At 44.2% G+C, this 24,772-nt stretch overlaps 1 protein-coding gene across 2 annotated transcripts in view; it reads left to right on the top strand.

The window, feature by feature from the left end:
* Positions 1–24,772, top strand: part of FEZ1 (fasciculation and elongation protein zeta 1) — a 141,429-nt gene that overhangs the window by 98,288 nt on the left and 18,369 nt on the right. For both annotated transcript variants that reach the window (XM_032766972.2, XM_032766981.2), the window contains 3 exons: positions 4,118–4,389; positions 12,427–12,507; positions 15,681–15,756. In XM_032766972.2, the coding sequence (XP_032622863.1) occupies positions 4,118–4,389; positions 12,427–12,507; positions 15,681–15,756 (429 nt within the window). The remainder of the gene's footprint in view (positions 1–4,117; positions 4,390–12,426; positions 12,508–15,680; positions 15,757–24,772) is intronic.

The following is a 24,772-nucleotide window of genomic DNA, read 5'->3' on the forward strand; positions in this document are numbered from 1 at the left end:
TCCCGCTGGGGCACTTGGCATTGGCCCTTGTCGGCAGACAGGATACTGGGCTGGATGGACCTTTGGTTTGACCAAGTTCTTATGTTCTAACCTAAATGAACCCAAAGTTATAGAGACAGATATGAGTCAAGGAAGCCAGCAGTGTATCAGAAACCTGGAAAAATCTCTGATTGGATGGGCTCAGGCGTTTGGTCACAAGCTGAGGTGGTTCTAAAGTTTTGGATTTTTTTTAAGCAGAATTTTTTATTGTTTCTTTAAACAATCAAACACAGTAAGTAGCAAATATTTGGCCACACACTTCTGAAACCCCAAACCATACTCAGGTTTTGGCAGACTAATTTCAGCTTTTCAATTAAAAAAACCAAAACAAATTTTGAAGGCAAGCAGACATTGTCCGTGATTTTTTTCTGCTTTTTTAAAAACTCCTAGTTTTTGATCAAAAAAAAAGTTTTGATGGAAATTATTTGTCCAACTCTTTTAATGAGCTGTAGTGCCTTTTAGCACTAGCTGATTCTGAGAACCTTGTAAAGAATTTTTCTCAAAACTGGGTTTGTGCTGAGATGCGGAAGGTTTATTTTTCCCAGGGCTGCTCGTGGGGGGGAGCAAGTGGGGCAATTTGCCCGGGCCCAGGAGGGACCCCCATGAGAATATAGTATTGCAATTTTTTTTATGGAAGGGGTTCCCGAAATTGCTTTGCTGCAGGCCCGCTGAATCCTCTGGGCGGCCCTGGAGGATTGGGCCAAAAGTAATCTGATGAGGTTCAACAAGGACAAATGCAGAGTCCTGCACTTAAAATAGAAGAATCCCATGCACTGCTACAGACTAGGGACCGAGCGGCTAGGCAGCAGTTCTGCAGAAAAGGACCTAGGGGTTACAGTGGACAAGAAGCTGGCTATGAGTCAGCTGTGTGCCCTTGTTGCACAGAAGTCTAACGGCATTTTGGGCTGTATATGTAGGAGCATTGCCAACAGATTGAGGGAAGTGATTATTCCCCTCTGTTCGGCACTGATGAGGTCACATCTGGAGTATTGCATCCAGTTTTGGGCCCTCCACTACTGTCTGTATGCTCAGCTTACTGGTGGCTGAGAGTCTCATTCTTAGGTGCCAATCTCTTCCCAGGCATTATATGGGGGGCCTGCATAGGAGTTAGGTGTTTGCAACATGTAACTCCTTTTCAAGATCTAGCCCCTAAGTGTTCTTTTGATTCAGAAGGATACCAAAGCACCTACAAACTTTTACATATATGTATGTATGTATGTTATTTCATCACTACTGAAATGCAGTTGTCTCTGAAATGCAGAAAAAACATCTTTTTAACATCATGCAGCAACTTTGCACAACATTTTTCAGCAGGAATTAGAATTAATTTATATCAAGTGGAAATTACAGGGGGGATGTCAAAGAACCAATTTAATTACCCAAATTGGCATTTCTATCTAGCCGTTCTCAGGTATTAACTATAGTATTTAGGCATCGTTTTGGCCAAGACATCAGTTTTAACATCTATTCTTTTCAAAAGTGGCATGGGATTTTTAATAACTGCAAGTGGTCAGCACAGCAGGTTTTACATCTTATCTGAAAGCTGGCTCCTCCAGTGCCTAAAGCCCCCTACTGCCTTGGGGGAATATTGCTTCCATACTGACTGCTGGGGCAAAAGGCTGTTGGTGTCACAACACTCATCACTGCAGTGCCTAACTTTTAGATGCCTTGCCACCCAATGGAGTCCACAGCCCCAAGTTGGGTGCCCAAGCTCCCTGTTCAATGCATGTGGAGAGATAGGTGTCTAAGAATGGGATCTGAGCCAGGAGCTCCCTAAACTAGCCAATAGGAAATGCTGAGGAGAGGGGTTTGGCCTAAGCCCCACCACCCCCAAGGAGTTAGGCACCTAAATCCAGATTAGAGGGGGAAATCTCTCCATTCAGGATTCACAGCTGTGAATCCTCTCCTGGAGTTAGGTATCTAACCCCTTTCTCACAAGGAAGAGAAAGTGGTGCCTGTCTTATAACTTTTAGCCCAGTGACAGAGCACCGAGCCAGATGTGGGAGACCAAAGTATAGGCTGCCCTTTCTGAGACCCTCTTCCACTTCCCAAGGACTCTCCTTTGAAGTGGCAGGCTCTGGCCTCTGTTTCTCTCTGGAGTGGAATCCTGCAGTCCAGTCACTCTCTGACTGGGTCTCTGGGTTACACCTCCCAGGGCACCACCTGTGTTATCGAGCAAGCCCGACTCAGCATGGACCCTGCCAGACTTCTCCTTTGGGGAGTCTGTGCTCAATGACACAGAAGCAGCTTCTCCAGAACAAAGAATGCTTTATTTTGCCCAGATAACCAACTGAGCTTCGAGAAGTTGATTTAAAAATAACAAAGAGACCTATACACATATTGTCTTACCTATGCTTGGCATGCCCCTCAAGTCCCTACATAGATATGACTTTGCCTTGGTGTCCCCTATTCTTACTGGGCACCAAGTTACAGCTTGCTTGCTGCAGACCCTGACTCACAGTCAATCTGTCTGTCAGCCTCCTGTAGGTTGACTTGCTGTCTCTCTATCAAACTCCAGCGGAGCTGAGCTGACCATGTGTCCCCTCCCTATCTACCAGTGGCACCTTTTAAACACATGCAGAGCTTTTGATTTTTTAGGGTCTCAGCCTGGACAAACCAAAACCTGGTAACTTTTCTGGCACCTGGAAGTATTATCTCCCAGTAATAGCCACAATATTCTCTTAGCTCTGTTATTGATTTACGTTTACTGAGCTCTTTGACAACCCCCCTTCTGAGCTACGTACGCATCCAGATGAGGTAATACCATACTTATTTACAAAGAGTAATGCAATTATTGCCTAGTTTGCCAACCAGGTTCAGTTCCTCCTTCTGCCTGATGTGGAGCGAGGACATGAATGTAGATTTTACCCCTTCTGAAAGAATGCCCTAATCACCAGGTGTGGGGTATTCTGTTGGAGCGCTTACCCTGTATATAAACAATTACATAGGCAATGAGGCAGGGCGACTGTACCATGAATCTCCCAGAAGGTTTCCCTAATCACTGGGCAGCAGAGTCGTTCTCCCTCTGTTGATCTTGTCCAATCAGGGCTGACTCCAGGCACCAGCGGAGGAAACACGTGTCTGGGGCAGCACCTGCTAAGGGTTGGCATTCTGTCCATTCTTGGGGCGACACAGTCCGGGCAGCTTTTTTTTTTTTTTTTTGCTCCAGCAGTTAGGGCAGCAGTCCAAGCGGCTTTTTTTTTTTTTGCTTGGGACAGCAAAGTGTCCAAAGTATAATTTTTTCTACCCAGTAGAACAGCTTCCTCAAGAGAGACTGAGAGCGCCCCCCTGTAGAATTCCATGTAGCCAAGAATGGGGGACACCCAAGTGCTAATACCTTCCCCCCCATGTAGCAGAGAGGGGGAATTAAATATGAGTCTCCCACATCCTGGGTGAATGCAGCAGGATCTAAAGGTCATAAGGGTGGCGCCACCTTCTCCTCTGGTGGCCATTTTATGTGATTAAGTGGGCTCTGAGAACTCCGCCCAAACTGAGCCCTCCAGGAAAGATGCAGGAACACCTAGATAGGTGCAGGAACACTAGGGCTTAGGCATGAGATAAGTATGAAGGTGCCTAGACTGTGCATGCTTCCTGGTAGGGTTTTATGGACCTACAGATTTTAGGTGCCTACACAGTTAAGAGGCAGCTGAGTGGGGATTTGAGGATCTCCCTGGCACCTAAATGTTGGACTTATGTGGCAAAAAAGCACCTTGCCCAAAATGTTTCCTACTTCACCACCAACTCCATTTCCTGCAGTACCCTGGCTTTTCATTGAAGGTCTGAGCAGGACCAACCCTGCTTAGTTTGATACTACCTCAGCCTAATGAAATTTGGCTGAAGTCATACTTCTGGAAACTGGCAGGTTTTATAGTCGTATTCAGTGTTGTACTTAATTTAGCAGTTTTGTACCAATGAACATGAAGCATTATTTAAGCAGCCAGGCTTAAAAGTGCCATGTGTCTGTGGCACTGGTTGAGCTTTTCTGACATTCCGCTCACAATACACAAAATCTCTGCCCAATATTACCCATTTGCATCCAGTATTTTTAAGCGAATGTGTACCTCTTCTGATTGTGAAGGTTTGGAACAGATGTCAGTGTCTGAATTGGCCGAGCTGCTGGATCACGTGGAGAGTGCCATCCGTGACTACTCAGAAGAGCTGGTGCAGCAGCTGGCTCGTCGAGATGAGCTGGAGTTCGAGAAAGAGGTGAAGAACTCCTTCATCACAGTGCTGATCGAGGTCCAGAACAAGCAAAAAGAGCACAGAGAGCTGATGAAAAGGAGGAGGAAAGAGAAAGGCCTGAGTCTTCAGAGCAGCCGAATAGAAAGAGGCACCCAAATGCCTCTCAAGGTATGTGAGAAATCCCCACATGCAGTGAGACGTTGCAAAGAGTGGATAAGGGTGATCATAGCCATTCTGGAGAGCAGGGGCAGCTATCTCTTTAAAGAGATAGGTATGAAATGGGTGCTTATAATAATCGGAAGCATTCTTCAGATTGTTTAATTTAGATAAATGTATCCATTTAAAGTAAAAGCAGCCTTTCCCCCAGAAGAATGGAAGCTGTAACAGCAAGCAACTCAGCCTTAATAGTCCTTATTAAAATCATTTCCACACTGCTGGTTTCTATGCATGAGAACTTTTCACACTTTCACAGAGACTTTACTGGTTTATATTTACAGGTAACCAAAACTACTTACTCAGATTAACTGCGGCTAAAAAATATGCTAATCTCAAAGAAATCATGAGAATTCACACCCAGTGTTCTCCAAATGTCTAAAAACTTGCATTAATACCACTGCTTCTCAGGCCTGGTCTACACTACAAAGTTACGTTGACATAAGTCACCTTTCGTTGATTTGTTTGTGCATGTGTCTACACTCAAATTTGTGTTCCGCCGACATAAGTGTCCAGCAAAACCACCTCCCCAAACAGAAATGAGTCATTGTTGACAGACTGATCAATGCAGTGTGAGCATAGACACTGTATGACCTGTGTCAGCTGTAACAGACCTCCAGCAGCTGTCCCACAATGCCCAACACTAACCACTCTGGTCACAATTGTAAACTTCATGGCCAGGGGGTCACAGAGACTGGAAGCCCCCTCCCGCCCTTAAAAACACCCTGTGTATTTATGAAAGACTGATTGCCCAGCTTGGCAAGCACACCTAGCAGCTCTCCCTGGTTGTGTGCAGCTGCCCAACCAACCATGCCGGCTACACGCTCCAGACGTACTCCTGCCTGCAGTAGACCAGAGGTATTGAATCAGCTGGGCCTGTGGGGAGAAGAGGCACAGCTAAGGAGTAGTCATAGAAACATGGACATCTATGAACAATTTGCACAGGGGATGCAGGCAAAAGGGGTGTAGCAGAGATCAGCAGCCGTGCTATGTGGAAATTAAGGAATTGAGGGGGCCATGCCACAACACTCAATTTGGTGCTGAGCCACAGACCTGCCACTTTTATGACAAGCTGCATGCCATACTTGCCAGAGACCCCACCAGCACCCAGCAGCCCACTACAGGTACCTCGGTGGAGCCCAACACACAGAACCCTGCTGTGAACAGCAACGAGGAGTAGAAAGGACACGTGGTGGGAGGGTCCCGCTATGCTGCAGTCCAGAACCTGTTTAAGACTCCACCGCAGTCTAGCTGGTCTCACCAGCCAAGCACGGATGAGCCCGATCCAGGGGAAGGAAACTTGGGTAAGTATGTGCATGCATTTTCCCTTATACTGTTTGAACATAAAGATGGGCCTGGGCCATCCTAAGTTACCAAAGACATATGTATCACCTTTTCATTGCCTTACGCATATGAGAAGAAGTAGCAGTACAGGTAGAGTTGGTATCTGCTCCTTCCCAGTGTGGGGTATGCAAAGCAATTTGTTGATGCACATAGGAATGTCCCTTCTATCCTCCTGAGAGATTTCAATGACACTTTCATGGACTCTGCAGTCCTCTCCCACAGGTTTCTAGGGAAGGCTGCCTTCTTTCTTTCTTTGTGGTAGGACATTTTCCCACGCTACTCTGCAATAAGTCCAGCTGACACCGTTGCAGTAAACTAGTGGCATATGGGCCCAGGGGGCTTCAGGATGCCAACAGAAGCTGTGTTCTCTGTGCCTTTGTTACCCTCAGGATTGTGATTTCAGCAAAAATCACCCCGGCCTGTGGAAAACAGTGCCAATTTTCAGTGCCAGTGCCCTATACTTATACCCATAAAAATAGGGACCAAATTGTCTCAGCAACTGAAAATGTTAATGCCCTCCCCCTGCCATATGACCACTCATAGATGATACTCACTTTGGCTGGGATGGAGAGCTGTGCTATGCAGAGGCACTCCACAGCTGAAGTGTCAAGAAGCATGTCTTATTAACGTTTTTTTATGGGAATGAGGGAAGGCAATTTTGAACCTTATATTTCACTTGTTGTGACTGTAAATACAATGATACATGTCTGTTTTATCCATAGCTGCTGCTGTTGAGGTCTTGAGGGGTACCCTCTTCATGCTCATGGAACACCTGACTCTGATGTGAAGGAAAAAGAAGAGGAGATCCTACAAGCCAGTGCTGAATTGGCCTGGCTGGCCAATGGAAGAAGGCATGGAGAGAGAGAGAGAGACCCAAGAATCTCATCAGGAAAAGGAGAGGGAGATGCACCAGGACAAAAATGGAGCTTCTCAGGTAGCAAACACACATGCTGCAAACTCTGGTTGACCTAGAGATCCAACAATCCTGGATTTGCCACCCTTTTCAGTCCCTGGCGACCTCCATAGTGGCATCTTCCTACACCCCGCAACAACCCACTTGGCACCATGGGTCACGTACATACCCTACCACTCCACGCTAGCAGACAGTAAGGACAACTGCAACTTCACATACAGCATTGATCTACAAGAGGCATGGCTGCTATATGTATAGCTAAAATGGACTTCATTTGTGCACTGAAATGACACCTAGGAACTGCCTCTCTTAAATCTTTGCTGCCTTTTTAAATTTAAAGTTCTGTTCAGTTAATTTATGTTCGAAATTTGTATTGTGTTGTCCTTTTTTAGCTGCACATTTTTTCACTGCTTTCACCGGTCAATAAAATTCTATTTTTGAAAACAAATTAATCTTTACTGGTTCATCACACATGTTGCAGAATGTATAGAAGTACTCAAAGCATCCAGTATTTGTAAGTGTATGGCACCAGACAACTCATAGGTTCAAGAAAATGCCCAATAATATGTGTCAATGTACAGCAAGCACTGCTTAATTCGTCATTTCAGTGAGAGTGTCATGTTATAAATGTACAGCAAAACACAAGAATTCATAGCTTTATTATAAGACAGTGTTATAGACAAATGTACACCATATACTGCACAATTCCTACCAGCCCACAAATCTTTGGGGCCAGAGAAAAGTGTGACTGACCTTTAAAATGCTCTTTCAAAGCCTCCTGCAACTGCATAGCTCCATGTTTGGCTCTTGTAAAGGCCCTTGTGTCTGGCTATTCTACCTCTGTGGTCGACCCTAGTGGCAACTTTTATCCCTTTGCCTTACAGATATTATGCAGGAGACAACAGGCTGCTATAACCATTGGGATATTTTTCTCATTGAGATTCAGTCTTGTGAGTAAACAATGCCAACATCCCTTCATTCTACCAAAAGCACATTCAAATTTTATTCTGCACCTGCTGAGCTGGTAGTTGAATCTTTTGTTGCTCTCAAGGTGGCCTTCAGGAGCTGGGGACCAAGGTGTAGGCTTGGTCCCCCAGGATCACTACTGGCATTTCAGCATTACCAATGGTAATCTGCTGGTTGGGAAAGAATGTCCCTTTTTGCAGCTTTCTGAACAGTCCTGTGTTCTTAAAGATGACAGCGTCATGCACCTTCCCTGACCAGCTCATACTAATATTGGTGAAGCATCCCTGGAGATCCCCCAAGCATCCCTGGAGATCTTGCAAAACCATACAAAAGTAGCCCTTTCTGTTGATGTATGCTATAGGAAGGTGATCTGATGCCAAAACAGAGATATGTGTGCTGTCTACTGCTCCACCACAGGTCAGGAACCGCACTGTTGCAAATCAGTCCCCTATGTTCTGCACATTGCTGAGGCTATGTTTATACTACACAGCTTTTAGCGACATGGCTGTGTCACCAAAGTTGTGCTGCTAAAAGTCATGCAGTGTAGCTGCTGTTTGTCGGCTCTCCTGCTGACAAAAAACTTCTACCCCCAGTGAGTGGCATTCGCATTGGCGGCAGGAGAGTGCTCCTGCCGACAACGCGCTGTTCACACTGGCACTTGCCACAGCAAAACTTTTGTCTTTTGGGACAGGGGGTTTAACACCTCTAAAAGACACAAGTTTTGTCATTCAATTGACAGTGTAGACGTAGCCTGAGAGTTGCAGTCCTACATAGCAGGACATGATTGATGGCACTACACAACTTCATGACAGCTCCCCAAACTGTGAATTTTCCAACTCCAGAATGATTTTCCTCTGACAGGTAGCAATCCAGCACTGCAATCTTCTAGAGCAGAGGTGGGCAAAATACAGCCTGTGGGCCACATCCGGCCCGTGGGACCATCCTGGCCAGGCCTTGAGCTCCCAGCCGGGGAGGCTAGCTCCCAGCCCCTCCCCTGATGCCCCCTCTCCCCCGCAGCCTCAGCTTGCTGTGACACCAGCGCTCTGCATGGCAGCGTGGTTGGCTCCAGCCGGGTGGTGGAGCTGGGAGCTCCTCCTGCTCTGAGCAGCATGGTAAGGGGGTGGGGAGCAGGGGGGTTGGATAAAGGGCAGGGGGTGCTGGGGGCAGTCAGGGGACTGGGAGCAGGGGGCAGAGGTTATGGGGTAGTGGTCATGGGATGGGGAAAAGGCGGTTGGATAGGCGTGGGAGTCCCGGGGGCAGGGCTGTCAGGCGGGGGGGTGCGAATAGGGGTCAGAGCAGTCAGGGGACAGCCTGCTTCGACTCCGACAGCCTGCTTCTTGCACCACAGTAACACTCTGGCCTCCACCAGCCTTGGTTTCACCTGGCAAGATGACCCCAACATGACTCACTCTGGATTTTTCCCCAAACCATGTGATCTGCAATGTCCAGCCCTTTGCTGGACCATTCAGAGGGATAATATGGTTCGTTTGGTCCTCTAAAGAGACAAACTGCATAGCTTACCACTTTAACTGGAGTTAAGAATCACTTCAGTTCAAACGGCACTGGATTGATTTAGATTAAAAGTAAAACAAAAAGATACAGGATTTCACATGAGATCAAGTATAAAAAATAGACTTATACATGGTGCAAGCAAATCAAAGTGAAAAATGCTTTCTGATATTAAGATTTAAGAATGATACAGTCCTGGTTCAAGGTAAGATTCTTCCCAAAACACTTCCCAGCAAGGTGGAAGGATATTCCTCCCCCTTTGTCAGGATTTTCTGTAAAAGTCCGAAGTTCTCTGTCCCTTTGTCTTCTTAGGAGAATAAAAACTTGGGGTTCTTTGTACCTGTCTTTTATAATCCAGTGAACCTTTGAAATGGATTCTTCTAAAGATTACCCCCAAAGTAAAGTTGATTCAAGCTGTGCAGAAGGTGGCATGGAGTCTGCTGATGAAGGAGATTACATGCTGGCTTCTTCCCCCACTGATGTTTGCTAAAGTGCAAATGAATGTCCACTTGACATGTAATTGACAATTGATTCTGTGACACCTGGCTGGAGGAGTTGGTCTGTCCTTTTGCTAAGAGAAACTTGTTTATCCAATTCTCCAGACTCGTCTGGTAAACACAGTTTAGTTCCACATTCCTTCATATTGGTATGGTCCATTTGGGCATTTACCATACATATACCATGCAAGAATATTAATAATCAGTGTTATTGCTTGATATTGATATTTTACATGCTGCCTTTTGACAGATTATGGCATTAGTGAATTGGGGTACACTGAAACTCACTAACAGATACCAGTGACCTCTGGCCCTCTTGCACTGGGATGCTGTTAGGGTCACACTGGCATACTGGGTACCTACTCATGGTGCACTGCCCTTTGCATGGATATAAATACTCCTAGAGATCATGCGATGTGCCAGTGCAGGCAGCCACGTATGTACAGGCACAAGCAATATTCTAACTGTGGCAGCTGTACACTGGCATAACTTGCATCAACCAAAGTCTGTCGTATAGACATGGCCTTAGACTGCAGAATACAGAAACAAAGGCATTGCCAAACTGCATCAGACCAAGAGGCAGAGTAGTTCTATATCCTCCCTCTAACAGTAGCTAGTACCAGATTCTTTCGAAAGAGGTGCAATACACCCCAAAATAGGTACTTATGGAATAACCTGCACAAAGGGGTAAGTTCTTTCCTGATCAGTTAGATGTCAACTTATACCCTGAAATATGAGGATTTATAAACTTTCTCATTTTTAACCTTATCTATTGCAACTCTGATTGTTCTTGCTATTGTGATACAGCATGGCCAGAGGGCAGCATAAGAGTGTTAGCAGGGGGCCTTATTCCCTGCCAAGGGAGGACGGTTTGCTTTAGATTAACTAGAACAGCTGTGGCCAATTAGAGCACCTGACTTCATAGAGGCACCTGACTCAGTTAGAGCACCTGACTCCATCATGGATATAAACCCCTGCTTCAGTCAGACAGGTGTGGTAGTGAAGAGAAAGTTTGATTGAGCAGAGTGCAGAAGAGAAGAGTTTGTCCAGAGAGAAATAGAAGTTTGGAGGAGTGCTGCGGTGGATGGAAGCCCAACAGAAATCCTAGGTAAGGGGCACCAGGCTTGTATAGAAGAGGCGAGAAGCCCTTCACAAGCTGACGGGTAGGAGAGGAATAAACCAGGAAGAAACCGCTAGTCAAGTGGTTCACCACAACCCCAGGCCTCTGGGTTGGACCTGGAGTAGCAGCGGCGGGCCCAGGTCCCTCCCTCTCCACTCCCCTCCTCCAAGGACACTAGGGGAGTGAGTAAGAACTGGTTCAGAGGCAAGCAATAGCGCCCTGAACCTACCCCAGAGAAGAGAAAGCGCGAGACCCAGCAGAACAGTACCGGCAATTTGCCACACTATGTATATGAATGCCCAGTCCTTTTTTGAACTCTGCTAGTCTTTTGATGTCAGTGATATCTTGTGGCAATGTATTCCTCAGGTTAATTGTGCATTGTTAAAAAATATATTTCATAGATTCCAAAGCTAGAAGGGACCATTGTGATTACCTAGTCTAACCCAGACAGGCTAGTTATCATCTACTATAACACAGGCCATAGAACTTCCCCAAAATAATTCCTAGAGCAGCTTTTAGAAAAACATCCAAATATGATTTAAAAGTTGTTAGTAGTGGAGAATCTAGTATGCCCCTTGGTAAATTGTTCCAGTGGTTAATTATCGTCAGTGTTAAAAATATACACATTATTTCCAGTTTGAATTTGTCTAGCTTCAGCTTCCAACCTTTGGATTGTGTTTCCTTTTACAAGTTTTAAATGTGTCACCTTTAAGTTTCATTCTTGTGTCCCATTATTTTTGCATCATGGGAAACAGAAGTACCCAATCTGCCTTCCTAGGACCATTCATAGATTTGTAAAGCTTTATTGTATCCCCTCTTACTTATCTCTTCTCCAAAGCAAACAGGGCTGGAATCACGGAAGTTAGGCATTGTGATGCTGAGCATCATAGCACCGAACTTTTTGATGATTCCAAAATCACTGTGATTCACAAAGCCTGAGTTGGCAGCCTAGACTCCCATACAATGAATTGGAAGAGATTATGCAGTAATTCATAAAGGTCAGCATCCTAGATGGCTTCCCACCTAAAATAGCCAATGGGAGATGCTGATCAGAGGAGTGTGTGCTCATGGAGATAAGCACCTAAATTGAGGCTGATCTAGGTCTCTGTCTGCGCTCGTGATTCTCAGCTGTGAAACCAGCTGGAGTTAGATGACTATTCCATTTTAGCAAGTGGAGGAGGAGATGGTGCTGCCCACTTTATAATTTAGACCCCAGGGGCTGGAGCACTCAGCTGGGATGTGGGAGATGCAGCTTCAATTGCCTGTGTGTGTCTACAAAGTTGTTCTCACCCTCTGTCCCTTTCTCTCTCTGGCCCAGGGGATCACATCTTCTTAGGAAGGACATTGAAAAACCGATAAACATAAAAAGAAGGGAAGGTAAAATGACACAGTTGGATGATGAGACACACAAGGAGTTGGTGGATGGTGCTAAAGCCACAATGTTCTAACCTAGCCACTTCTCAGACTATGCTGCAAAGAACAGCATTCTGTTACTGAGAACTAAAAAACTGATCTTTTAGTGAGGGCATTCATTAGAAATGATAAAATGTTAAAAGATTGTAAACACTGCATGCCACATTAGGCAGTACCTCTGCCTTCTCTTCTAACACTGCTTAAATCAGATGCTTTTCTCTTCTATGCAGCGATTCAGTATGGAAGGAATCTCTAATATCTTGCAGACTGGTATTCGGCAGACATTTGGGAACTCAGCAACTGATAAACAGGTGTGTATAAAGTCCTCTGCATAAATCAGGTATTCACAGGAGTGGATGCATGTCATTTCTTCTGATAAACAAAAACATTTTTACTATTTCATTTGAAGAAGAAAGCTAGGTTTTGAACAGAGTCGGCTGATATTAAACCAATTGATTTACAAATATTTTTGCAAATAAAAGTGCTGAGTTTGGTTTGTGATGACTTTTGGGCCCATGGTTTCTGTTTTTCACGAGTCTTCAGGCGCTGTTGGGTATTTTAGAAATTGTGTGCAAATCCTAAATTTTTCACACAATTTAGTATGAAGGACTGCTCATCTGAAAAGTCATGTCAGAAAATTTGTTATTCATTATTCACTAGGCACTAGTCAGTCTTCTTTTTAGAAAGTTTCACTCATCCAAACAGGAAGCAGAAACAATACTGTGTGATTTAGATGACCAACCACATAAAACAAAGGGCAAATAGTTGAAATGAACAGTTTGCGATTAGTCAATAGTCTGAAAATAATTCATCGAGAGTATTTGGTGAATGCATATGAATAATGACCTTTTTAAAGAAGGATTCAGTCACCAAAAATGGAGCTACATCATGGCCAATATTATCTGTATGGGGTAATTCAAATTGCTGTGTCTGGAATTCTGAAATAAATAAGAGTGTGAGGAAAAGACATTTGGAATAAAGAAACTACACACTGCTCATCTCAAGTCTCGCTCCTGTTTGCTGTGCTCCTTGGCTCAGCCCTTCATTTCAACATTAGAAGATTTGCATTGCTTTCCTGTCTCTCTCCAGTGCTTAGTGAACTGACTCAGACTATGTCGTCCATTATGAGCACATTTTAGTTCTGAAATAATCTAAACCATCAAAAACTGTAGTGTTCTTATTTCCTAAATCCTCTGTGATCTCTTCAAGAGCTCCTTGTGCTATGGCATTACAATATGTCTCCTTCCAGCCTCCAGAAAAGTTATCCAGAAAATGAGTACACCTTTAGGCTGGTGTAAGTCTTCTGTGGCTCTCTTGTAGGGCCCCAGGAGCCTCCAGGCTGGTGTTAGGGGTTGAAGATCTCTGGTAGCATATGTTGGATGGATCTGTGCTGCCTGGGAGGGATTTCATAAGGGTTAGATCCAGTGAAAGGATACAAGACCTCCATGCAGATGGCCCTGGCTAAACTGGTGGTCCATATGATACCCAATGTATCCACCACATTTCAGGATATACTTATTGGCATCTACCCTGGAGTGCCAGATCCCATTCCCTCCAATGACATGCTATGGGGTACTTTCTGAATAAGAATCCTTGTGGAGGTTTCTTCATAAAACATTCCCTCCTGCCACTTTTCATGTTAGAGGAGACAATTTTTCCCAGAGTTTGACCCAACATGAGTCCTGCTCATTCACTGTGCACCATTCACTCTGCATATAGAAAGAGACAGGAATGAGGCAGAAATAATAGTGCATGATCATGTGATTAATGACTGTGTCCTAAAGATGCATGCACACTAGGGGGCAGGGTTAAGATTATGGCCTTTCCTAACTTGTGAGTACTTCACTCAATAACAATGACTGGGTTTTTACCATTGTTTTTCTAAATTAATTCCCGTGATGGTTAAAAGAAAAATTACTTAAAAAGAAATTCCGTAATTTGAAACTATTTGTTAAACAAAAGGGGCCTGCTATGTAGGATGAAATTAACTCAGACAGTGTAAAGCCATCCCAGTCCTCTCTCGCTGGACCATCCCAGTCCTTGTGCTGAAGGTGATGCAATACCGTTCTACAACCCAAAATGTTTTGTTTAACATATTAATTAATGCTCTGGATGATGGGATGGATTACACCCTCAGCAAGTTTGCAGATGACATTAAAATGGGGCGGGGTAGATATGCTGGAGGATAAGGATAAGATCCAGAGTGACCTAAACAAATTGGAGGATTGGGCCAAAAGAAATCTGAGGAGGTTCAACACGGACACGTGCAGAGTCCTGCACTTAAGATGGAAGAATCCCATGCACTGCTACTGGCTGGGGACCGACTGGCTAAGTGGCAGTTCTGCAGAAAAGGACCTGGGGATTAGAGTGGACGAGAAGCTACATATGAGTCAGCAGTGTGCCCTTGTTGCCAAGAAGGCCAATGGCATATTGGGCTGTATTAGTAGGAGCATTGCCAGCAGATCATGGGAAGTGATTATTTTCCTCTGTTTGGCGCTGCTGAGGCCACAACTGGAGTATTGCCTCCAATTTGGGGCCCACTACTACAGAAAGGATGTGGACAAATTGGAGAGAGTCCAGTGGAAGGCAATGAAAATGATTAGGGGGCTGGGGCACATGATTTACGAGGAGAGGCTTTGGGAACTGGGCTTATTTTGTGTGCAGAAAAGAAGAGTGAGGGGGGATTTGATAGCAGCCTTCAGCTACCTGAAGGGGGGTTCCAAAGAGGATGGAGCTTGGCAGTGCCGAAATAATAATAATAAGAAAAAACTTTCACGTTGACCAAAACATGCAATTTTTCTGAATTTTCAGCAAATCATTTTGTAAGTTTTGTTTACTCTGCAATGAAACATTTTGAGTTGATTTGGACTAGTTTAAAACATTTTTATTGTTTTTAAATGAAATTGCAAGTCATTTTGAAATGAAAAATTTTGAACTGAAAAATTGTAATGTCTTGTGTCAAAAATGTCTAAATGAAATATTTTCACATTTTCAGGCAAGTGGGGGGTTGACAGAAACAATTTGACAAACGTGAATTTTCAAAATGTTTCAATCAATCCAGATCTGCATTTTTTCAGGGGGAAAAAAACAACCAAAACCAAAAACTTGGGCCAGGATATTTCATCCAGCTTAAGTAAGGGGCTGGGTGGAGTCAGAACTTTTCTGGAGGGCTCCCCAGAGGCCTTGTGTTTCCTTGAAAATGGTGGGCAGAATCTAGCCCTTGCCTGCCTCTGGCATATCCCAAGGAGTTCTGTCCTTGTCATTCTTTGGCACCAATTGCATAGCTTGTCATACCAATATATAATATTATTGAATTGAAGATTATTTTCTAGAGCACTAGCCTCTTTACTTAGTAGAGTTTTTTGTTTGATTTCTTTTCTTTCATATCTCACACAATTCTGTAAGCAATTTGGTTTCATGCTTCCTTCACATTAGCTTGCCCTGCAATAGCGAGAGAATAATGGTACATGTCATTCCTTTCTAGTATTTGAACACGGTTATTCCATATGAGAAGAAAGGGTCGCCTCCCTCTGTGGAAGATCTGCAGATGCTGACAAACAGTAAGTTCCTGGGTTTGCTGTACATATTATATCAGAATGCCATTTTAGGTTATCATTTTAGGATCGGTCAGTGATAGGGCCATTTGGGTGTAGAAGGACTTGTGAAATTCAGCAGGATATTAGACCCTCTAACATTTTGATTCTACTGAGCTTGGTTCTGACTTAGAAATCCCAATTCCCAGGAGATGTGGGACTGAAGCTCTCTTTGAAGAAATTTATACATTTCATGACAATCATGTGCACTGGATTTCATTTGCAGGCTTATATGTTCAGAGCGAGCTGAATGAGACATTAGCCAAAATAAGAAAAGATAAGAAAGGCTATGTTCTTTCAGGATAGCACAGGGAGAGGGTGTTTTTCAAATTCCTACAAACAAATAACATTCTTCTTCCTTATTTATCTGATTTCAAACTATTATACTTTTTTCTTTTTTTTGCTGGCAATTAACTTCCAGTTTTCTATACTGGAAAATCAGCATGTGCAAGAACATTTTGTAGGTTAAAAAGTATTTCATAAACATCCAACATCTATTAGCTAATGAATTTAGCCCCTAACTTTAACTTAGAACAGAAAATAAAAGGCTGATGTGTTGTGACAAGCCTGGTATAGTCTGGGAAACTCCTTCGGTTCCTTCTGTGTCTCCATGGAAACTGTGTATTGTATTAAATGAAGCAAACACTGGCTCCTGTTCTTTTGAAAGGAATGAAGTGCTATGAATGGCTGTTTTATACAGTTTCTGTATAAGTGACATTTTGTGAGCAGTGTCAAAAACTGCTTGTCTCTAGTACCAAAAAAATTTCCAGAAAGGTTACCAAGGATAAAATCTTTTTTGCATAATTAATTAGTCTGTAAAATTGCATCAGGTTGTGCTGCAAACATATGTTATATTTAAGAAATTATTTTTATTGAGATAGAAGACATATCTCTCAGTGTTCTTTGAAGAACAACCAACCCTACATTCACAGTCCCCTGAATTAAGGGCTTTCTATTCTGTTCACTATAGATTCTTGTCCCGCCCACATCACCATGGTCCCAGAGCGCTTTCCAGCAGCGCATTAGCGACATGATTAATATGTGTCATGTGTGCCCTCCCTCCCCCATAGGATGCCAAGTGGACTGAAAGATTAAGAAGAATCACTGAAAGATGAAACTTTAACACATGAAATGAAAACAGGAAATGAAAGCTACAGAAAACAAAAGTGAATCTGACCACTCTATAATGCAGTATTTGTCTTCTCATCAAAGGAATTCCAAGGGCTTTACAAACATTACTAATTGAAACCTCTGGCTTGCAATAGAGGTGCTGGAACAATGTGTATAGTGAGGATGTTGAGAGCCATAGAATCAAACTGTAAAGCCTGTATATAATGGAAACCACTTATAGCCAGCACCTCTAACAGCACCCTAAGTTCCAGCACCTATGGATTGGGAAGTATTACCACCCATGTTTTACAGATGGTCACAGGGACATGACATGACTTGTCCAAGATCACACAGTAGGTCAGTTTGAGAACCCACAAATCATTCAGGCCCAATTTGTCAAAGCAGCCACTGATTTGGGATATCCCAAATTTGGTTGCCCAAGTTCAGACACTCAAAAGCAACCTGTCATTTGTAAACAATTTGGCTTCAAACTCTATGTGATATATATTGCCCATGGCAACCATTTTGTAGATTGTCCATATGTTATTTCTGGTACACTTAGAATACAGCATATTTTGAGATTAGAAACTTAATTCTAGGGAAATTGTGGTGAATCATGGAAGCTGTAGACCAGCCATGGAGCCTGGCCCATAGAAGAGAGTGAGGGACCCAAAATTAAGACTCCAAGAGGCACCGTGATGGCATTTCCAAATTTAAATTTTCAGTTTCAAACTACACGTTTTCAAAAAAAAGTGTTCTGCTTCAATTTTTTTCTGAAAAGTAAAATTTTTCATATGATTTTTTTCAAGCTGCTCTCCTTCACTCCTTTACTTGTAAAAAGAGACTCAAAGCAGAAATATGTGTTCTTCTTTGAGTACTGCCCTATGGGTGCTTCACTTCTGGTCCAATAGTTCTAATAATCTATGGTCTTGTCTGTAATGGACAAAACTGGAATCCTCACTCCTTGTGGGTACCATGGGTCCCCACTGTCAGGTAGAACAGGACTCTCCATTCTTTTCCAGTGGATGATATTGAGGAGGATGAAGGAGACTGCTAGTTGGTCTTTTATTTTTCTGTTCAGAGTTCTCCAACATATCTGTTCAGTCACAGGGAAGATCACACTTTTCATCAAGTGTGAAGGGACCAACCCTGCCTGCCACTCCCCCTCATATGTGGGTCCCCTGCGATGGACATACTGGGACCAGTGTAAGAACCCCAGGACTAGAACCAAGATCTGCGGAGCCTGGGATGACTGGTAGTCCCACACTGCCACCAGAAGGCCATGCAGAGGCACAGACAGGGAGCACTATGGTAGGTGTGGCAGGAAATGCTGCCCAATAGACCCAGAGCAATGGTGCCCTGCAGCCTTCTGATTTCCAAGCTCTCTGTTTAACCCCAGGGGTTGTCCCAGGAAGTCATCTGGGCAATCACACAGACTTCGGGCTCCTGCAATGCTAGATCCTGCGTGATTTCCTGATCTCCAATCTTCAACTTCAGCCTGACTCTGACCATGATTCCTAACTTAGTTCTAACCTGGTACTGCCTCTGATCTCTGGTCTCTGACCCCAGCCTGACCCTGACTCTTGCTTACAGAACCTGGATCTTGCAATCCCTCCAGCTCCTGCTCAGTGACAACCACCCCCTGATGAGCAGACTTCAATCCAGTCATGACCAGTAGGCCATACTGCCTATGCCCCAGTCCATTACGACCAGCAGCAATTCATCAGACCACTGATACCATTACATAGGGAGGCCAGAGTCGTATAGTCCTCTCCTCCACAAAGAGCCTTCCCATTGAGGAAAACATTTGAGGAGCAGGAAGCCAGGGCAGATAAAGAGGATTCCCCTTAAGGATTCTGATTCTTTGTTCTCACACCCTCCTCCTAACTCCCTGGTGGTGGATGCAGTAAATGAGCAGGGTAGACTACAGTTTTCCACCTTTACCCCATATGACAGAGATCAAAAGAGACGGGATCACTTTGGATGGAAGTTCTACTCTTCAGCAAGCCTGCAGTTCAGGATTGTGAACAATCAGCTCGTCCTGGCCAAATATATATTATATATGCATACATTACTTAGGGAGCAATTGTAGTCCATCATCTCAGTGGGCCAATTATTGGCGGGAACCACTCTTCAAGCATCCTTGGATGTTATGGATGCTGCTGCCAGGTAATCTCCAGAATGGGAAAAAATCAGAAAAAAAAAGGGTATAGACAGAAAGCAGGATCAAATAAGTGAACTCTGGTTCTCTGCACTTCATCCCTTTCTTCCTTTTTGTGAGTATCCATTTAGAAAACAGTTCTCATAGGTGTTGATAGGAGTGGCAGCCTAACAACTATCCTCTCTTCAGCAACAATGCCAGACAGTTCTCAATGATTCAAGAGAGTAAACTGCTAAGCTGCCAGTAGCATTTTCTGCAGCGTGAAAGTGTGTGGATGTGGCGGAACTGACAACTGTGCAAGGGAAACTCCCTTCTAGGGACACTAGGCCCTATCCAGCCCCTACCCATGTAAGCTCAGGGAAAAGAGAAACTCCAGGACACAGTGGCTCAAGCCAGCTGGAGCAGCTACAAAATCAGTTTCAGCAGGAGGCACCATGGGACATTGATGATGTCATGAGAATATGCTTTCTACATTAGACATGTTCTTTCTTCTACTGATTGGCTCTGGTCTGGTCTACACTATGAGTTTATATTGAATTTAGCAGCGTTAAACTGCATTAACCCTGCACCCGTCCAAATTGGCGATGATGGATACCAGTCCTATTGTACCATCTGCTGCTTTGGAAATTGACTGTGCCCTCTGTCTATCATAGCCTTGGAGATTTTTTCAGATGTTTTGTCATTTTGTCCTTTGGAACGGAGTTCTGATAGAACAGATTCATCTCCCCATACAGAGATCAGATTCAGTATCTCCCGTATGGTCCATGCGAGAGCTCTTTTTGATTCTGGGACTGCATGGTCACCTGTGCTGGTCAGCGCTCCACGCTGGGCAAACAGGAAATAAAATTCAAAAGTTTGCGGGGCTTTTCCTGTCTACCTGGCCAGTGCATCTGAGTTCAGACTGCTGTCCAGAGTGGTCATAATGGTGCACTGTGGGATAGCTCCCTGATGCCAATACCATCGAATTGTGGCCACACTACCCCTCATTCAAAATGGCAATGTCGATTTCAGCACTATTCCCCTCATCAGGGAGGAGTACAGAAATCAATTTTAAGAGCCCTTATATCGAAGTAAAGGGCTTTGTTGTGTGTACAGGTGCAGGGTGAATTCGGTTTAACGCTGCTAAATTCGACATAAACTCGTAGTGTAGTCCAGGCTGAAGGGATTAGCACTGAACTCGGACTTGCTGGGTCAAATCTGGGGTAGTGTGGACGCAATTCGACAGTATTGGCCTCCGGGAGCTATCCCAGAGTGCTCCATTGTGGCTGCTCTGGACAGCACTCTCAACTCAGATGCACTGGCCAGGTAGACAGGAAAAGACCTGCGAACTTTTGAATTTCGTTTCCTGTTTGGCCAGCGTGGCGAGCTGATCAGCACAGGTAACCAGGCAGAGCTCATCAGCATGATGTGCACATTGCCGGGGCACATTGTCTGGCCCGTACTTTTTGAGAAATCTATGTCCTCATCACTCTCATCACCGCACTGCCATCGCCTCCTCACCTGGTTTTGCTTTTGCAACTTCTGATTCTGTGTATACTCCAGGATAATGTGTCTGGTGTTTACAGTGCTCATAATTGCAGCAGTGATCTGAGCGGGCTCCATGATCCCAGTGCTATGGCATCTCGCTGAAAAAAGGCACAAAACAATTGTCTGCTGTTGCGCTGATGGAGGGAGGGGTGACTGACAGGGAAATAAAATCAACAAAAGAGGTGGCTTTGCATCAAGGAGAAATACAAACAACTGTCACACAGAATGGCCCCCTCAAGGATTGAGCTCAAAACCCTGGGTTTAGCAGGCCGTTGATTTCACAAAACAAATTGGGTCAATGTCTTGTTTTGATCCACTTCATCTATCTTTTCCATCTCAGGCTGGTAGCAGACAGTGCAGTATGACTGCTAGCCATCGTCATATCCTGGGTGCTCGGCAGAAGATGCTGCATTACAATTGTCAGCCATCATCAGCTCCTGGCTGCTTGCCAGAAGATGGTGCAGTACAACTGCTAGCCATCGTCATCTTCTGAGTGCTCGGCAGAAGATAGGAATGACCTGGCTGAGTCGCTCCCTGTCTGCCCAGGCGCCCCTGATTGACCTCGACTAAAAGAGCACCTAGGAGTATGACAACGATGGCTACCAATCGTAATGCACCGTCTGCTGCCAAACGGCAATGATCTGCTGCTGTGTAGCAATGCAGTCCCATGTCTGCCAGCACCCAGGAGACGTTCGGTGATGATGAGCTGAGCAGGCTCCATGGTTGCCATGCTATGGCATCTGCTTAGGTAACCCAGGAAAAAAGGTGCAAAACGATTGTCTGCCGTTGCTTTCATGGAGGGAGTGGTGGGGGGCCTGACGACATGTACCCAGAACCACCCGCGACACTGTTTTTGCCCTGTCAGGCATTGGGATCTCAACCCAGAATTCCAATGGGCAGCGGAGAATGTGGGAACTGTGGGATAGCTACCGACAGCTACCAACAGTGCAACGCTCTGGAAGTTGATGCTAGCCTCAGTAGTGTGGACACGGTCTGCCGACTTAATGCACTTAGAGCATTTTGTGTGGGGACACACACAATCGACTATAAAAATGATTTCTAAAAAACCGACTTCTATAAATTCTACCTAATTTCGTAGTGTAGACGTACCCACAGACTATGTGTGTGTGTGTGAGGCAGACAGTGTATGTATGTGTGTGCATGAGAGAGAGATACTGTATGTGTGTGAGAGACACAGAGACTGTGTGTGTGAAAGAGAGAGAGAGAGAGATGCAGAGACTGTGTGTAAATGAGAGGCAGACAGAAACAAGAGTGTGTGAGACAGAGACTGTGTGTGTGCATGAGAAAGTGAGACTGTGTGTGTATTTGTGAGACTTAGGGTGACCAGATAGGAAGTGTAAAAAATCAAGACAGGGATGAGGGGTAATAGGTGCCTGTATAAGAAAAAGTCTCCAAAATCGGGACTGTCCCTATAAAATCAGGACATCCGGTCACCCTAGTGAGACTGTGTGTGTGAGAGACAGAGACACTGTGTGTGTGAGAAAGACAGAGACACACACACACAGAACCTGTATGTGTGCATTAGAGACTGTGTGTATGTGTGAGAGAGAGACAGAGATGTGTGTGTGTGTGTGAGAGAGAGAGAGACTGTATGTGTGCATGAGAGAGACACAGAGACAGTGTGTATAAGGCATAGAGACATTGTGTGTGAGAGTGACAGAGAAACACACAGAGAGTGTGTGAGAGAGTGAGAGAGAGACACACAGAGACTCTGTGTGTGAGAGAGAGAGACAGTGTGTGCGAGAGACACAGAGACTGTGTGAGAAAGACAGTGTGTGTGTATATTTGAAACACAGGTAGTGTGTGTGCATGTGTGAGACAGAGACAGTGTGTATGTGTGAGATAGACACAGAGACTATGTGTGTGAGAGACAGAGTGTGTATATTTTGTGTGAGAGACAGAATATGTATGTGTGTGAATAAGAAATACAGAGAGTCTGAGAGATTGTGTGTGTGTGAGAGAGTGTATGTGTATGTGTGTCTGAGACACAGAGACAGTGTGTGTGTGAGAGACACACAGAAACAGTGTGTGTGAGACACTGTGTGTGTGTATGTGTGAGACAGACAGTATGTTTGTGTGTGTGTGTGAGAGAGAGAGACTGTGTGTGTGTGTGAGACAGAGTATGTGTATGTATGCGAGATACAGAGACAGTATGCATGAGACAAAGGCAGTGTGTGTGTGAGAGAGACAGAGACAGTATATGTGTGTGAGAGAGAAAGTGTGTGTGTATGTGTGACACAGAGAGTGTATATTTGTGTGTGTGCATGAAAGACAAGACAGTGTGTGTGTTTATGTGTGTGTGACACAGTATGTGTGTGTAGGTATGTGTGTGTGTGATCCACAGTGTGTATGTGTGTGTGAGACACAGAGAGAGTGTGTGTGTGTAAGAGAGAGAGAGACAGAGACAGCTCCCTCATCATACCCAGTGGTTAGAGTATTCACCTTTGATGTGGGAATATTAAAGGCACAACAGCAAATTGTCCCAATGTGAAGGACAGAGGGAAAGAACAGTAAGAAGCAATATGGCTCCATCAGGAGCTCAATAATAACTGAAAATTAAAAAGGAATCCTAGAAAAAGTGGAAACATGGACAAAAAGATTAATTGTGACAAGATACTTGACACAATTAATATTAACAACACAAGGGAAGGAACACATGCCAGAATAGGGAAAGAACAGGTTAAAGACTATTTAGATAAGTTAGATGTATTCAAGTCAACAGGGCCTGATGAAATTAATCCTAGAATATTTAAGAGACTCGCTGAAGCAATATCGGAACAATTAGTGATTATCTTCGAGAACTCATGGAGGATGGGTGAGGGCCCGGAGGATGGATGAGGGCCCAGAGGACAAACAACGGGAACAAAGAGGACTAAGGAAATTATAAATGGGTCAACCTAATTTTGATACCTGAAAAGATACTGGGACAAAGTATTAAACAATCAGTTTGTAAGCACCTCGAGCTGTGGTTTTCAAACTTTTTAGGCTGTGAACCCCATTCTTAATAATAATATAGTCTACCACCTACCCAATCTGAGATAAGGTCATAATATATCTATGATTACATTGTTAAGTCTTATTAAGTAATTGTCCTCCATTACAGGGTTTTTCTCACGTACCCCCCTGACAAGAGCTCGTGTGCCTCAGTTTGAAAACCACTGACCCAGAGGATAATAGGGGTGTAAGGAATAGCCAGCATAGATTTGTCAAAACATAAATAATTCCAAAACAACATAATTTCCTTCTTTGACAGGGTTACTGACCAGTAGATGGGGAGGGGAAGCAATAGGCATGCTATATCTTGATTTTAGTAAGGCTTTTGATATAGTCTGAGATGACACTCTCACAAGAAAACTAGGGAAATGCGATCTAGATGAAATTACTAGAAAGTGGGTGGATAGCCTGTTGAAAGACCATACTCAAAGAATAGTTATCAAAGGTTCGCTTTCAAACGGGAAAAAGGTATCTAGTGTGTCAGTCCTGGATCTGGTACTATTCAATATTTTCATTAATGACTTGGAAAACAGAGTGGAGAATACGCTTATAAAATTTATGGATGACACAAAGCTGGGAGGAGTTTCAAACGCTTTAAAAGACAGGATTAGAATTCAAAATAACCTTGACAAATTGGAGAATTGTCCTGAAATCAACAAGATGAAATTCAGTAAAGAGAAGTTAGAAGTTTTACATCTAGGAAGGAAAAATCAAATGCAAGTATGCAAAATGGAGAATAACTAAGTGGATAGTATTGCTGAAGAGGATCTGAGGGTTATAGTAGATCACAAATAGAGTATTAGACGGCAAACTGATGAAGTTGTGAAATGTCCAATATCATTCTGGAGTAAGAACATAAAAATGGACATACTGGGTCAGACCAATGGTCCGTGTAGCCCAGTATCCTGTCTTCCAACCATGAGTAGGGCCAGATGTTTCAGAGGGAGTGAATAGAACGGCAATTTATTGAGTGAGCCATTGCCTGTCATCTAGTCCCAGCTTCTAGCAATCAGAGTGTAGTGGGGCAGCTCCCCCACTCCAGCGGAAAAGGGATTAAAGTCAGCCCTGGGAGAAGATTGTGGTTGAGAACAGCTAAGCTGGGCTGATTGGGGAAGTGGCTGCAGCTGGGCCATGCCCCAATCAATCTGCAGCTGGCCTGCATAAAAAGGC

This window comes from Chelonoidis abingdonii, chromosome 18, assembly GCF_003597395.2.
Source record: "Chelonoidis abingdonii isolate Lonesome George chromosome 18, CheloAbing_2.0, whole genome shotgun sequence".
NCBI lineage: Eukaryota > Metazoa > Chordata > Testudines > Testudinidae > Chelonoidis > Chelonoidis abingdonii.